The sequence below is a fragment of the Globicephala melas genome, chromosome 14 (genome assembly GCF_963455315.2).
Source record: "Globicephala melas chromosome 14, mGloMel1.2, whole genome shotgun sequence".
NCBI lineage: Eukaryota > Metazoa > Chordata > Mammalia > Artiodactyla > Delphinidae > Globicephala > Globicephala melas.
This window is the reverse complement of record NC_083327.1, coordinates 85873361-85889658: the sequence shown is the minus strand read 5'-3', so window position 1 is coordinate 85889658 and position 16298 is coordinate 85873361. Positions and strand designations below refer to the sequence as shown.

General features: G+C 54.8%; 1 protein-coding gene across 3 annotated transcripts in view; it reads left to right on the top strand.

Moving 5' to 3' along the window:
• RPS6KA2 (ribosomal protein S6 kinase A2) overlaps positions 1-13882 on the top strand; it is a 351085-nt gene extending 337203 nt beyond the window's left edge. For all 3 annotated transcript variants that reach the window (XM_060283916.2, XM_060283917.1, XM_030852958.2), the window contains 7 exons: positions 259-348; positions 2067-2225; positions 3716-3877; positions 6410-6486; positions 7715-7832; positions 11577-11714; positions 12374-13882. In XM_060283916.2, the coding sequence (XP_060139899.1) occupies positions 259-348; positions 2067-2225; positions 3716-3877; positions 6410-6486; positions 7715-7832; positions 11577-11714; positions 12374-12499 (870 nt within the window). In that variant the 3' untranslated portion in view covers positions 12500-13882. The remainder of the gene's footprint in view (positions 1-258; positions 349-2066; positions 2226-3715; positions 3878-6409; positions 6487-7714; positions 7833-11576; positions 11715-12373) is intronic.
• Positions 13883-16298: the final 2416 nt, after the last annotated feature.

Below are 16298 nucleotides of genomic sequence, written 5' to 3'. Positions count from 1 at the left end.
GGTGGTGCCTGTGTGAGCGCCCCGAACCCACCCTTCTCCTTGCAGCCCTGTCATAGCTTAACATTAGCGTGTGCAGGCAGGTGCTCTCTCTTTTTCACGTCAGTCTCTTCTGCTCAGTGGGGAATCAAGGGTTGCCGTGAATTCCTAGGCAGTTGCGGGCTATCTTGGTTGAGCTTGAGCCGGAGGGGAGGAGGGGCAGAAAGGGTTGCAGCCGCAGGCGCCAGCTGGAAGCTTCACGTCCACCTCTGTTTGTTTCAGATCATCGATAAGAGTAAAAGGGACCCCTCGGAAGAGATTGAGATCCTCCTGCGGTACGGCCAGCACCCCAACATCATCACCCTCAAAGACGTAAGCGCCTCCGTGCAACAGTGGTGTCGCTTGCGCTCTGTGTCCCTCCGGCCGGCGCCAGAAGCCACCGTTGATCTGGTGCAAGCCGGCTGCTCGGCTCACCAGCTGTTCCTGGCGCCCAGGAGCTCGGAGCCGGAGGGGCTGCTGCCCGGACAGCTCGGGGACACCCGGCAGCTGGGTAGCCCGGCCTGCCGGGCCGTTTATTCACACCCCGTTGACGGCACCCCACTCCTCCCAAATCACAGAATGCGCACGTGCGTAAAGGAGAGAGAGCTGGTGTGGATTCTAATCCAGGTGTGTTTCGCTTCGCTGTCATGGAGAGCGTGGGGCCCATGAGATGGGCTCCAGCTCTGAGACTCCAGACCCGGAGCCCCTCCCAGCTCCCTTCGCTTTCCCGATTGAGCGATGTGTGGCCCTTGTCCCTGAAAGAGGGGAAGGGAGCAGGGCCCAGTCACACTGGAGCCAGTTGGGTGCACCTGGCAGCCTAGGGCTGGGCCTCTGGGGTCAGGCAGGGGAGAGAGCCTTGTCTTCCTCTCCAACTCCAGAGTGATGCCAGCATCGCGAACCCAAAACCTCAAAATACTGGGGCCACCTCAGTTTCCTTTGGGCCCCATAAATGCCTGGAGTAGGAGGCCTTCCAAATGCCAATTCAGTTCTGAGGAAAGCGTGGAACAGGCCTTGTGTGAGCAAAGCTTGAAGTGCAGCCCAGCTGCGTCCCTGCGGGTCACGGTCAGCTCCCCTGCGCGAGATCAGCCCCCTGCTCTTGCCTTCGTCGTGTGTGTGCGAAGGTCCGCAAACAGAAATCAGCGAATTTGAAAACTCCCGAAGAGCCCTGACTGTGCTTGGGATGAGCGACGTCACCCTGGGCACATTCGCAAAAGCAGAGCGTTTGCTCATAAACTCAGAAATAAATACAACAAGATGAACTTTACGTCCTTTATTGAGCTCCGTGCCAGCCAGATTGTTGTAGTGATTTGTTCTGAAATCACTGGCTCGGAAGCTAGAAAGTCACCGTATTCAGGTGCTTTGCTCCGTCTCTCTCTGGTTCTTCTCAGCACTTGGGCGGCCCCTCTGCTGGGCCATCGGCCTGACAGAGACCCAGAGCTTGTTGGTTTGGTTTGTCTTTTACGTTCAGGAGATTAACGCTAGTATGACGAAAGCTCTCTTCATCTACTGCTTTTCTGAAATAAAAGCAGACCAGCCCTCCTACCTCCTCTCCTCCCGGACTCCCAGGGCTTGTCCCCCGCACAGGGCACAGCAGCGTAGAGGGCCCCCGGGGTCAGGCTCCCCACCAACCACCTGCTCGGTAAGGTTTGAAAAGCGCGGCCCTGGAGAACGCCGCCACCTGGGGCTGGGCCAGCATCGCGTTGTCCGTCTCTGAATATCGCTCTCCCGGAGGCGGGGCAGTACCAGGGTTCACTGCAGCTAAATCCATCCATGCACATCTCAGCGCTGCTGACCCATGCCCTGCCCAGCAGCAGATCATTAAAGCGGTTTTTTTCCCAAGAAGAGCCTCGTCTGGCATGACTAGAAAATCCTCACTCATTTTCTACAGAAGTCTTGTGTCTGCTCCCAGGGGAGTACTGGGACTCCAGGCTCTATGCACTGATGCGCCCCCTGCCCCTGCCGGGGTGGCCCCTCCTTCCCAGTGGCCAGCAGGCCCGCGAGGGTGACCGCGAGGTCCCTGAGGCCTGTGTGCTCTCCCGCCCCACCCCCAGGTCTACGACGACGGGAAGTTCGTGTACCTGGTGATGGAGCTGATGCGGGGTGGGGAGCTGCTGGACCGTATCCTGCGGCAGAGGTACTTCTCGGAGCGGGAGGCCAGCGATGTGCTGTGCACCATCACCAAGACCATGGACTACCTCCACTCCCAGGGGGTAAGGCCACGCCCCACCCCCACCCTGGGCAGCCCCGCGGGGAGGACAGAGGAAGAGCGGGACCCGGGGGCGCTCAGGCCACGGGCTCAAGAGCTGGGAACTCAGGTGTCCTCGTCTTCCTTGTGAATCACAACCGTCCCTCTTGGGTCTAAATGATTTTAGACACACACGCTGTGTGTCCAGGAGCTAGGTCAAGAAATTAAATTCACCGAGACCAGCAAAAAAGTAGTTTGGGCTTGATAAAGGGAAATTTGGAATGTTCATCAGTTGCCCTATTTAGAATTGAATTCCTCCACCAATGCCAAGAAATATGGTGGTAAAATGACAGCGACCGCTGAGGGTTCCAGGTGCTGCTCTGAGCTCTTCGTCTGGGCAGTTCTAGACTCTGGATCACACCCATTTCACAGATGAGGAGACCACAGCGCAGAAGGGTTGCGTATCGCGCCCAAAGCTGCACACACAGCCGGGTTCTAACCCAGCACCATGCTTCTAGACCCCTTGCCCTCAGCCCCAGACCCCCACCTTCTCAGCACCTCCCAGGAAGCAGCAGTGCTTCCCCGGCCAGCCGTGTACGTGTGGCTGTCAGCTTTTAAAATGCAGCCCCGTCTGACCAGGACATTCCTCCAGGGCTACACGATGGTCATCTCCCAGGACGGTCAGACTGTAGAAGCAGCCCTGCAGATGATGGTTTTGCAGGTTGGCTTCTGTTGCACGAGGGGGGGCAACAGACCTGGAACCGAAGTCTTTTGTTTCCCGGCCATCGGAGCCCCTGTAAGCCGGCTGCCAGCCGTGGCCCTTTAATCTCCCTTCTCTGTCCTCTCCCTGGGTGTTAGCAGGACAATGAGACACGTGGGCCCCAAGCCACATGCAGACACACCACATGTTCTTACAATCGGCCTCTGTCCCCTTCAGAAGAAGCCGCTTTGTGCCCTAAATAGCTACATGGCCGCTGTGCTTTGAGGCGCCGCCGGCCCCGTCCTCGGTGCTCAGAGCGCCGTGCGGCTCCCTCCGCACAGATGCGGCTCTCGGATTTCTGTCCACTGGCCACGTGCACACGACAGAGGCTCCTTGTCTGCATCACCCGCTGGGTGCCCGACACCTGCCCGCTGGAACGTGGCATCACACAGCAGCTGTTTCTCTTTAGAAATCTTCCACCCGTGTTACTGAGCTCACCACCAGTGTCTCTCTGTGTGATGGCCCCAGCGGACCTCCCTGATCTTGGGCACAGGCTTACTTATCTCTTCATCCAAATACTCACTCGCCATCCGAGGGGCTTAGGTGGGGTCCTCGATTTTTGAGTGTCAGTGTGAGAGAAAGAGAGGGGGGAGGACCTACAGAGATCGGAGCATCCCAGCCGATTGCTTCCTGCCTCAGGACCTGCCCAGAATAAATGACTCCAAATAAGCCCTTATCTCCTGAGTGTGTCCCCGCTTCTGTCCCCTGCTCCAGCCTGGGCCCCAGCTCAGGCGCACTTCCTCCTGCCTCTCTAGGTCGTTCATCGAGACCTGAAGCCGAGCAACATTCTGTACATGGACGAGTCTGGAAACCCCGAGTCCATCCGGATCTGTGACTTCGGGTTCGCCAAGCAGCTGCGAGCCGAGAACGGGCTGCTGATGACCCCCTGCTACACAGCCAACTTCGTTGCCCCGGAGGTGAGAGGGCCGCTGAGCCGGCGGGAGGACGGCCCTTTCCTACTTCCAGAGTCACTGCGCGGTTCGGTGTACTGGCGTCGGCAGTAACTCTAGAGGGCAGAAGTGAGGCGCTTCGGTCTCTTTTTGCTCAAACACAGTTATTTTATCATTTTATTTCCTATTCGTAAAATTTGTAATGGTGAGGTTTGCATGTGGAATTGTCATTGTGCTCTACACGATTTCGATCAAACCTGCCTGTCTGTTAGGAGTTGCGGTGAGAAATAGTGCGTCGGTCTCTCCTACAACCGGGCAGGGAGCCAGTGGGTCACCTGGGATCAGCAATCTACCAGCAGCTGCACCAGGAGGGAGGGCACGTGCGTGGACTTGGTGCCAGAGCTCTTGATCTAGGTTGTTTCCCAGAGCTCCAGGAGCGAGTCAGGTGCTGTGGGACAGAACGCTGGGGTTCTGCCGAGATTTGCAGATGAGAACGCACGTGAATCCTGCGGGCCCCCCCTCCCGCCCCCTCGTCTCAGGGCACCAGAGGCCTCGGCAGCACATCTCGTACGTGCTGTGCCCTTTTCGGGCTCTGGGGATCATTTCCGGTAGGTCCTGCACTCACTGATGTGTTTGTGGAGACAAATCCAGTTTCTTGCTTTTTAGAAAAGCAACCAAACCCAAGATGCTGGTGAGAGCAGAGCTGGAAACAGAAGAGGCTGACGTTGCTGATGGGGGCGGGGCGGGGGGGGAGGTCAGGAATGAAAACAGACATTAGGTTCTGCGTGGATCCCTCTGGTGGTTGGTGAAGCCGCTCCAGGGTGGCCCTGGTGGGTGCAGTGACACGTACAGAAAGTCCTAAGAGAGAGGCATGCTGGCCCCTAGTGGCCAGTCTGTGAGCTGAGAGGTGACCCAGGTGGGGTCCACGAGGTGACCACGGCCAGTGGTCCACGAGGAAGATGTCCACGTGCCTGCCAGGATACGGATGGATACGCAGCTGGGGCCATCATTAGGCTGTCCAGATGCTACCTGTAGCCCCTTTAAGAACAATCTGGTTCTATTTGAGCAATATTATTGCCTTATTTGATCGCTACTAATGTTAATAGTATTGGTTTTAGTGATTAGAGACTACCTTACGTTGGTATATTACTTTACCATTTACTGAGCACTTTTACCTGTATTTTTTGCTTTTATCCTCCTATGCCACATGGAGTGGGCAGGGTAGATACTGTTAGCCACAGACAGCTCACAGATTAAAAAAAAAACAGACCCCATGTGTTGAAGGGACTGAAGATCACTCAGCTAGTGAACATGGGCAAGGGCTTGAACCCCGAACGCTTGGTGTGTTCACACGCCTCGGTGACCTGCCATGCTGCAGACACCACGCCTGAGGTGCAAAGATCCCGGCCCTCATGTCTAAGGAAATTGGACACGGCTCTCCTGACTTCACGTTCAATGTCAGTCCAGTGACCTGCAGTCGCCCGGAGTACTCGCGCTGCTTTCTTTATTGTTATTCAACTGTAGACATATCAGAGGATTGCCTTCCCCTGAAGTGTGTAACCCCGGGACACGAACACTCTCCCGTGTTAACTAGTCCTCAGAAACTCAAACACAGAACTACCAGGTGACCAAGCAACTCCACCTCTGGGTACAAACCCAGAAGAGTTGAAAGCAGAGGCAAGAACAGGTATCTGTCCACCCGTGTTCACAGCAGCGAAAAGGTGGAAACAACCCACGTGTCCATCGATGGATGGACGGTACAGTGGAATATTAGCTTTAAGAAAGAGGGAAATCCTGTCCTACGCCACATCATGGACGAACCTTGAGGACACTGTGTTGAGTGTGATACGCCAGGAAGAAAAGGACAATTTTGTGATTCCTCTTACATGAGGGACCTAGAGTTGGCAAATTCATAGAGACAGAAAGTTAAATGGTAGTTCCCAGGGGCTGGGGGGAGGGGAGGGGGAGTTGTTGTTTCATGGGGACAGAGCTTCAGTTTTGCAAAAGGAAAAGAGTTGTGAGGATGGGTGATGCTGACAGCTGCCCAGCAATATGAACGTACCTAGTATCACTCAACCGTACGCCTAAAAACGGCAAAGGTGGGAAATGTTATGCTAAGTATATTTTACCAGAGTAAAAAAAATTCTTCTGTTTTGTTTTGGTTTTTGTTTTGTTTGGTTTTGGTTTTTGCCACACCGCACGGCTTGCAGGATCTCAGTTCCCCGACCAAGGATTGAACCTGGGCCACCGCAGTGAAAGCCCGGAATCCTAACCACTAGGCCACCAGGGAACTCCCAAAATTCTTCTGCCTTAAAAATTAACTGTTTCCTCTTCAGTCTGTCGTGTATCTGGCAAGAGCCAGGGCTCCCTGTGTGCGAGGGTCTTTGGGGAATCCTACTGCACGGAATTAGGGTTGGCTTTGCGGCGATAAGCGACAGTTCCACTGAAGTCACCCCGCATCCCCAGCCATCCCCCCGACCCCCGCCGGGGTTATGCACCCATCACAGCTTGAATTTTCCCTGCCAAGTGCTTATCCGTCGTCTGCTTTTCCCCCGGCAGGTCCTGAAGCGGCAAGGCTATGACGCGGCTTGTGACATCTGGAGTCTGGGGATCCTGCTGTACACCATGCTGGCGGGGTAACGCAAACCCTCACGTGGGTGTCAGCGCTCAGGGCACCCCTGCCGAGGCTGCTGGCCCTTGTGGGCCTGTCCCTGTGCATGGTGTGGGCCCATACCTACAGACCTTGAGTTCAGTCTCCTGAAGCCCCTGCAGGACAACCAGAGAGCAAGGGCGGAAAGTCACGCCTTGTCGTTCAAGTGTGTCTCTGGAATTAGGGAACTGGGGCTCCACAGCTCAGCCCAGCTCATCAACAAAAACCCAAGCCTCTGACCGCGGGTCCACGTTCTCGCCTCTGCACCACGCATCCTCTGCACAGAGGTCACAGCATCTTTCCTTACAGACATCTTCTCGAGCCAGGAAGCAGCCACGTCTCGAAGAGGCAGGCAGCCCAGGCTCCGGGTCATAGATTCACCCTCACTAGCTCTGCTCCCGGGTGAATCACAGGAGTGACTGAGAATGCCCTGCTTTTTGCGTGGCCTCAGTGAGGTATTTCCTAGTCAATCAGTGACTAGTGTCGCAGTGGAGGGGGGAGCCCCAGTGAGCCTGGGGCCGTGCCCTGAGGGCTGCAATAGCAAAGGAGGCCCTGCAGTTTCTTCCCAATGCCACGCTTTGTGATTCTTCTGGTGCTTACTTTGCCAATACATAAACTAGGAGTACAAACCCTGCCACTGAAGGAAGTGCGTTAGGATTACATATAATTCTCTTTCTGGGGAGGCTACACTGACCCACCCTGGTTTATGTGAAGGGGTGACAGTAAACATCTATCACACACTTACAGTAGGGCAAGAACCGTTTGCATTTTGTGTGTGTTTGTGCGTACCTGCGAGTGTATTATTCTGCCCATTTTGCAATTGAGGTTCAAAAAATTCATTTGTCAAAGAAGGCAGAGTTGGTAATAGATCGACCATGGGTCTCTCAGACTTCAAATCCCAGTCTCCCGTCCACGATATACCACACTGTCACCATGGAAACCGCATCACCGGGCAAACCACTGTACCACACTGTCACCCGGGAAGCCAGAAACGGTCCGGAAAGGCTCATCCTTGGGTCCACAGAACTTTCTTCACTGGCTGAGTAAGGAAAAGAGACACAGCAGTAAGAAATAAATTACACTTTACCATGAATCCTGGATTTGGGGCATGATGGGAAAGAAAATATTATTCTTTTTACAACAAAGAGGCGAAATGAACTTTATCTTAGATTATAAAATGGAAGCTCATTACCACAAATTCTCTCATCACACAGATTTACCCCTTTTGCAAACGGACCAGATGATACCCCTGAGGATATCTTGGCAAGGATTGGCAGCGGGAAGTACGCCCTTTCCGGGGGAAACTGGGATTCCATATCTGACGCGGCAAAGGTGAGTACATTGCCCAGTGCTCTTCTCAGGTATGGACATTCTGCAGTAACCATTTTATCTTTGAGAATACTAGAGGATACTTTTCGTGTAAATCATATAGATATTTTATGCTCATAGATTTTTTTAAGAGACACAGCTAAAAAAAGGAAATTTTGCAAAAATATTTCATCACACTTTTCACATTTTCTACAGCCTTGGTGTATTAGGGTTCTCTGGAGATACAGAACCAATAGGATGTGTATGTATAGAGACAGAGACAGAGAGAGACTAAGACAGAGGATGAGCTATTTATTTTTATGGAATTGTGGAGGCAAGTCCAAAACCTATAGGCCAGGCCAGAAGCCTGGAGACTCAGGAAAGAGTAGATGTTGCGGCTCTAGTCCAAAGACCGTCTTCTGGCAGAATTCCCTTTTCCTCGGGGACTTCAGTCTTTTTTCACTTAAGACCTTCAGCTGATTGGATGAGGCCCACGCACATTATGGAGAAGTTGACAGATTTAATTGTTAATGTCACCTTCACAGAAACATCTAGATCACTATTGGTTCTTTTTTTTGGGGGTGGGGGGGTTGGCCTCACCACACAGCCTGTGGGATCTTACTTCCCCAACCAGGAATTGAACCTGCACCCTCGGCAGTGAAAGGGCAGAGTCCTAACCACTGGACCACCAGGGAGTTCTCTAGACGAGTGTCTTTTGTTTTGTTTTTCTTTTTTTTCATTGAAGTATGGTTCATTATGTAAGTTGCAGGTGTACAACATAGTGATTCACGAGTTTTAAAGATTGTACTCCATTTATAATTATTATAAAACAGACAGGTGTTTGACCAAACACTGGGTACCATGGCCTAACCAAGTTGACACAGAAAATTAACCATCACACTTTTAGGGATGTTGCAAAATGATAGCCCTGAGTGTTCACAGACTGATCAAGTAAAACTCTGGTACAGGGGTGTATTTCTGTTATTAAAAAATACTTTGAATTGGGGCTTCTCTGCATCTGCACCATTTGTGACCAGCCCTGTTCCTCTGTCCATCAGACTTGGAATTCCTCTCTAATCAAATAGTAAATTATAGTCCAACCACAGTAAGAAACAGCATCAACAGTCTATTTCTTGTGTTTCTATAAAATGACCAGAGGAGGAGAAATTCTGGGGTTCTGATTCCAGCTCTGCCATTACCGTCTCTGTGTGACCTCATACAGTGATGGTGGAGGAGATGATGGAGGTGATGAAGGTGGTGAAGAGGATGGTGGAGATGGCAGAGGAGATGATGGAGGTGATGGTGGATGTGATGGTGAAGGTCATGGTGGAGGAGATGGTGGATGTGGTGGTGAAGGTCATGGTGGAGATGATGGGAATGGTGAAGGTCATGGTGGAGGAAGTGGTGGAGCTGATGGTGAAGGTCATGGTGGAGGAGATGGTGGATGTAGTGGTGAAGGTCATGGTGGAGGAGATGGTGGAGGTCATGGTGGAGGAGATGGTGAAGGTCATGGTGGAGGAGATGGTGGAGGTCATGGTGGAGCAGATGGTGGAGGAGATGGTGAAGGTCATGGTGGAGGAAGTGGTGGAGGTGATGTGAAGGTCATGGTGGACGAGATGGTGGAGGTCATGGTGGAGGAGATGGTGAAGGTCATGGTGGAGGAGATGGTGGAGGTCATGGTGGAGGAGATGGTGGAGGTCATGGTGGAGGAGATGGTGGAGGTCATGGTGGAGGAGATGGTGGAGGTCATGGTGGAGGAAGTGGTGGAGGTCATGGTGGAGGTAATGGCAGCCGGCATTTAGTGAGCACCTCCCCTGTGTCGCACCCTGACACCCGCATTGCTCCTTCCATCCACTCTGTTTTGAATGAGTATGGGAATTGTCTTAGTTCCGGTTCCCACAGTAGAGCCACAGACCAGGACTTGGGTGCTGGTGGTTTCTTTGAGAGGTGATTTCAAGCAGGAGTGAGGGGCAGGGAAAAGGTGGCAGGAAAGGAGTTCGTCAGGTACAGGACACGTTACCAAGGTCACAGCTGCAGGGAGAGGACTTCACTGCCTCCCAGGACCTTTTGCCGGCTTCTCCCTGCTCCTTCCCTGCCGTATCTTCCCCTCGCTCGTTCCCCTGTGCCTTTCCCCCCTCTGTGCTCGCCACACAACAAAACCTCCAATCCTCCGAAAACAGGCAAAGCCTACGGATTTGTATGTTATGATACTTTATCTGCCTCCTGCATGCACTGTGTAAAAACACACTGCTTTACTGTGAGTTGTTTTTTTTTTTTTTTTGGCCTCGCTACGCAGCTTGCAGGATCTTAGTTCCCCAACCAGAGACTGAACCCCTGCCCTCGGCAGTGACAGTGCAGAGTCCTAACCACTGGACCGCCAGGGGAGTCCCTACTGTGAGGTCTTGATCAAGTCAATAAAGGTCTCCCTGCTTTCATTTTCCACACATAGAAATGGGGAGAACAGTCCTTCCAGGAGATATTTGTTTCAAGAAGTTACCAAGATTAATGTTATCAAATATCAAAAGGCATTGTATTTCTCTGTAGAAGGATATTTTATTAGTGTATAATATTTCTTTGTTGCGGTTGATGACCACAAACTCTGTTGAGTGATGCAACTTCACATGAAACAGATACTCTAACTGATTTCATTTCATTTTGGAATGTGATGGGAACAGTGAAAGGAGGAGAGGAGGCTGGCAGAAAAGCACGGATTCTCACCGAGGCTCTTCCTTGGGCACTTGGTGAAGAACTATACACATCACGTCTTCACCTACAAAACAGGGATGTAATATTCACCCTCTTTCCCCCAAGGACAGCCCTGATGCTCACAAGAGCAGGTGCCTCAAGCATGTGAAGACAGTCTCATGAATTCCATGCAGATGCAGCTCACAGTTCTAGTTGTACGTGTGTGTAGACGTAGGTACACACATTTGCATGTATTGCCACATGTAAATCTGAAGTGGAGCTCAGTCTTTAAACCCATTGTAGGAGTTTTTGTTGCTATTACATTACAATCAAATAAGAAAATCAGGGCTTCCCTGGTGGCGCAGTGGTTGAGAGTCCGCCTGCCGATGCAGGGGACACGGGTTTGTGCCCCAGGCCGGGAAGATCCCACATGCCGCAGAGTGGCTCGGCCCGTGAGCCGTGGCCGCTGAGCCTGCGCGTCCGGAGCCTGTGCTCCGCAACAGGAGAGGCCACGGTGGTGAGAGGCCCGCATACCGCAAAAAAAAAAAAAAAAAAAAACGAACAAACTCAAATAAGAAAATCACCTCTATGGAACATGAGCCCCTTTGGACACAAGTAACAGCAGCAGATGACTAATTCCACAGTTGGTGATTATTTGCAGCAAACATTGGTGGATTTGAGGATAGTAATATTTATTATATGTGATAAAATGTAACTGAGGACATTGTTATGACTGGTTTATATCTGTGGGATAGTCATTATTTCAGCTTCTCCCTTTGGAAGATTATCGTTTTTACTCAAATGATATTTCAGTAACTTACACCCGCTATTGAACGTTTCCACATTTGATTTCTCTTCAGACATAAAATCTTTAATACTGTATGAACCTGGGGTGATCCACCAAGTTGACGACGGTTAAAGCTTTAAAAAAAAATTCACATGTGTAGAAACCTGGGGGTAAACGTTCGGCCCCAGGCGCGGAGCCTCACTGTCAGCACGGTGGCCGGGTGTCGCCGTGAGCAGGGGAGGACTTTGGCTGGGAGCCCCTGAGAAGCAGCGGCACCCACTGCCCTCCCCCCACAGGATGTCGTGTCCAAGATGCTCCACGTGGACCCTCAGCAGCGCCTGACAGCCGTCCAGGTCCTCAGACACCCGTGGATTGTGAACAGAGAGTACCTGTCCCCAAACCAGCTCCGCAGACAGGACGTCCACTTGGTGAAGGTACCGACCACTGGTCCCCACGGCAGAACGGTGGGAGCGGGGGCTCCAGAGAGCTGCCCCGATGCCCGCAGGCTAACCCCAGGGGTCACGGGGTGCCGGCAGGGAACCCGCAACAGGCCCAGATAGGCATCCCGCATGTATTTACGGCTACTTGGCTCATCCCATACGTGCAGTCACATGCCGGACTCTGAGCAAGTGACAACTTCTGTTAACACAGAAGGGGCGGCCCCTCTTCTGGGAGGGGTGCACGGCTGGGGTTCTCCTGCTGGGAGCCACCCGTTCAAGACCACCCGAGGGTTTAGAGCTGCTCCAGGAGGGGCCCAGTCACCCAGGTTGGTCCCGGATCCTCAAGATTGGCAGAGCTGGGGTGCCGTTGCCAGGAGGGCACCCCAGGGACCCCGCAGCCGCAGAGCGGATCGGGGGCCGGGAGAACCTCACCCCGGGGCTCCCCGGGAGCCCAGAGCGTCTACCCCCAGTCACCGCACAGTTCACAGATGGGGTCCGGAGGGCGGGTGGACACGGCGATCAGAGCAACACCCTGATGTTTGAGGGCCGGTGCTCCGTGGCCCTGAAGGAAGGCCTCCCGTAGCCCAGGCTCGGCGAGGCCCAGGCCGGGCCGGGGGCCGGCACGGCGTCACCGCCGCTCCCTTGTGTTGCAGGGAGCGATGGCCGCCACCTACTTCGCTCTGAACAGAGCCCCCCAGGCCCCGCGGCTGGAGCCCGTGTTGTCCTCCAGCCTGGCGCAGCGCCGGGGCATGAAGAGACTCACGTCTACGCGGCTGTAGCCGAGCCCGGCGCCCGCTCATCCTGCACCTTCTCGGGCAGCCGGAGGGGATCCAGGCGGGACCTCCCGACGCCTGGCTGTGCTGACCTTGCCGTCTCTGCCCCTAGCCGACCAGCCGGGGCCCTTCCACTGCGGACCTGCCGAGTGCCTGGAGGCCCCCCAGCCCGTGGGTCTTGCGCAGTCGTGGCCTGTGTTTCCGTGGAGACGTGTGTTTCCCAATTATAAAGTCAGTGACCTGGTCTGATTTCCGGCACACACAGCCCAGGTGTCACGGTGCGAAGGTGACAGTTAACGGCAGAGCCCTGGGGGCCCGGCGTCTGCGCCTCTGCCCTTGCCCGCGGCTGAGTGACCGCCGGGCACAGGGCACCTAGGAGCAGATGCCTGGTCCCTCCAGATGATCCAAAGAGCCCTCGTCTCATTGCCCCCCACTTGGGACTGAGGCCCCCACGTTCTCTCCCGTTGCAGATCTGATGGGGCGAGGCCACCCCGGCCCCGGGAGCAGCAACTTCGCCTCGGTGGCCACGCTTCCCAAGAATCGCTCGCGTCCCCGGGAGGGAGCCAGCCCAACCTGTGCCCGTGTTTTCGTGTTCTCCTGAGGACCGGGATCTGCAGGAGCGGCTCAAGGGTCGCCGCGGCCGCCCCGAGCTTCCGAGAGGGCCTGGGCTTCCCTGAGTGCTGGCTTTCCCCTTTCATGGAAACCCTGTGGCCCGTGGGAACCCTCAGTTGGGTTGCCTCCCGTCAGTCCCTTCTCGGTTCCCCTGGAGACCCCTGCCCCCCGCCCGGGGCCAGAGGGGAGCAGAGGATGTGTTGCTGAGAGCAGGGGTACCCTTTGTGGAAGCTGTGCTTTTGTGTCGTGCTTTGTGTTTCTGTTGCACAGGTCTGTCCTCACCTGACATGTCAGGGATATTTAATGTTTCCCCCAGGGCGTGTGAACACAGGAGTGGGTGTGATGCAGGGCGAGCCACCACCAGGGCCTGGAGGACAGAGGCCTGTGTCCTCCCAGCCGGCCCCAAACCAGGCCCTTGCCCACCGTGCTGTGACTGGCCAGCATCACTGGGCACCCCCTGCCCTCGGGGGGAGGGGGGGCACCTGTTGGTCTCAGCCGGGTTTTCACCAAGAAGACAATTTCTGAAAGTCCCTCCATTTTAACTCACTCTGGTACCCAACTCGACCGACAAAAACAAAAACAATGCCGCCTTCTAAAAATTAGCTCCCTAGCTTGGTCTAATGGTTTTCAGACCTGAAAATATAAACGTATCGCAGAAGCTTTAATTATCCCGTGAGCCTTTTTTTTTTTCTTTTCCTCAGAACCACAAGGAATAAACAGGTGGGGACAGGTTCGTGGACCTGTTTTCCCACAAAGCCCTCTTGGGCACTTGGCGCATTTCTCAGTTCTTTTCCCAAGGCTCAAAACACGTCCACCCACAAGAGTTTTGTTTTAGGTCAGAACTATTTCGTCTGTTATTAGAAACTTAGGAACACCTGGGGGGCCCCAGCTCACAGATTTTGCCCTCCCAGAAATCGACAGTGGTCCTTGTATCTTGTGTTTGCCGCACAGGCAACGGCCGGTCCGTCAGCCGCCTGGGCTTCTGTCCTGGGCTCGTCGGCACGTTGCTGGTCTGCTTGAAATCCGTGTGTTGTGATGGAAGGGGACAGAAAGGAGAGACAGAGATGCAGCACGGCTGGGAGAGCGGCCAGTGCGTGTTTTCTGTGCGTCACACCAGCCCCCTTACGTGTGCAGCCTTAGTTCTGACCGTTCAGAGCCCCGCGGGGACCCCGGGACTCAGCCCGCACCGGACCCCGCCCGTGGCAGGGGCGCCCCGGCTCTTCCCCACTCTCTCCTGAACCAACTCGAATGCCCTGAGGTACCTCCACTCCCTCGCCCTTCTGCAAAACGAAGTGGTGCTTGAAACCCTTCTGCAGAGAGGCAGCCTAGAGAAGCTGAGAGCCTGTGTTTAATTGAACTGGCTTAAGTCTCAAGCAGCCAGTGGCTGGGCTTCCTAACCGGCAGTCAGTATGTGAATGAAGGTGCGATCACCGCGTTATTCACCTGTACGGGCACCTCCCCCATTCACGCAAGGCCTTGCGGGATTTGCACACGTGGTGTGACAGCCCAGCAAGTTAACTGGCTGCCCTGCCCTCCTGTAGAGTCAGACCCCCTCTGGATCACCAGAACCAGACTTGGTTGTGATAAACCCGAGCCCGGGGTCTCAGGCCTTTGGCCCTGCCGGTCCCCCTCCGTGGTACCCACTGTGGTCCCATCCACCCCGGCGCCTGCCCACTTTAAGAGAAACACCTGATGCCCCCCGGAGGGAGAGCTTCGCCCAGTGCTGCCCCCCACGCCACACTGGGCAAGAGTGAGGTTTCACTTGTTCCCCAGGGGCGGTGGGGCGTGATTTCAGACTACCCGCGTGTGTGCTGCTGCGCGGATGGCTGTCAGGGCTCGATTGGCCACGGCTCCGATGCGAGCCGACCCTGCTCACTAGTGGCGTGACCCAGCGCCGCTCTGGGGTGGTGGCCTTGCTTCACTGGGTGCTTCCAGCACGGGAGGGATCTGATCTGCACTCGTCCTCTCCCACGTGGTTTGGTGGCCCTCACCGCTCCGAGAGCCGTGGGGTTCTAGAATGGAAAGGACGCCGCAGGCCCTGAGTGACGAGGAGAAGCCACCCGCAGGCTCACGGTGTCCCCGGGGAGGGACCCGCCAGCTGCAGCCGAGCCCGCGCTCCCCCGAGGACGCCGCCAGCACTTTGCGTCCCTGCCCGCGTCCGTGTTTACAGGGGACTCTCGTGTTCACGCTTTATATTTTATGTTGGAGATGGGCGGCCACTCTACGATATTTATTACGCTTTCCAGACTTTCTGAATAGATTTTTTTAATAAACATGGGTTTTATGAAGTGTACTATTTTTCTAGCATAACTGTGATATTGGACTTTCTATACCGTCCCGAATAACAGTCTGCAGGTGAGCTTCTGACCAGGCCCTCCCCCTCCCCTTGCACCGCCTTCCGGCCGCCCCAGCCTCTGCTGCCACCAGCTGGCCTCTTCGTGGGGGCAGGCGGCACGGCCGTCCCCCACCCTGAGAGCTGTGCGTGCACGGGGCCGCGCGTGCGTGCACGTGTGGGTGTGTAAGCGCGTGCCCAAGTGCATTGTGCGATGTGCGTGTGTGTGCGTTTGCACGTGTGAGCACATGTGAGCACGTGTGTGTGCGTCCGCTCCCCGTGCAACCCGGCAGGAGACGGGGTGGTCATGTTGGTAACGAAGCAGGTGGCCCGGGTGGGCTGCTGGGCGCCAGCCCCGCGGTCTCTCGCGGGTGTGCCACCTGCCACCTCACGCCCAGCTTTTCTTCGTACAGTAATAAAACAAGAAGCTACGCTGTCGGTCGTGAGCTCTGCAACCTAATTTCTTCTTCCCTCTTAGTTCCTAACCTGCGTGTGTCAGCCGGTGGGACCCCCCCACGCACACATCTCTGCCATCGTTTTGGGGCTGCTTCCCCAGCAGGTGAGGGATCTTCCCGAGATCCTACAGCCTCACAGTGCAGGTGGAGCGCTGAATTTCAGGGTCAACAATAACGCCCAAGGAATTCTTTCTCCTGCTGCCCCAGAGCGTGCTCAGAAAACGCCAAGTGGAAGAGACTGAATTGGAGAAAGCATCTCTTACATCCGATGTGTGTTATCTTCTATTGCCACTGTGATAAATTCCCTTAACCTGGTGGTGCTGAACAATTCGTTATGTGATAGTTCTGGAGGTCACAAGTCCGAGATGGGTCCCATGGGGTGAAATCAGGGTGTGGGCAGGGCTGC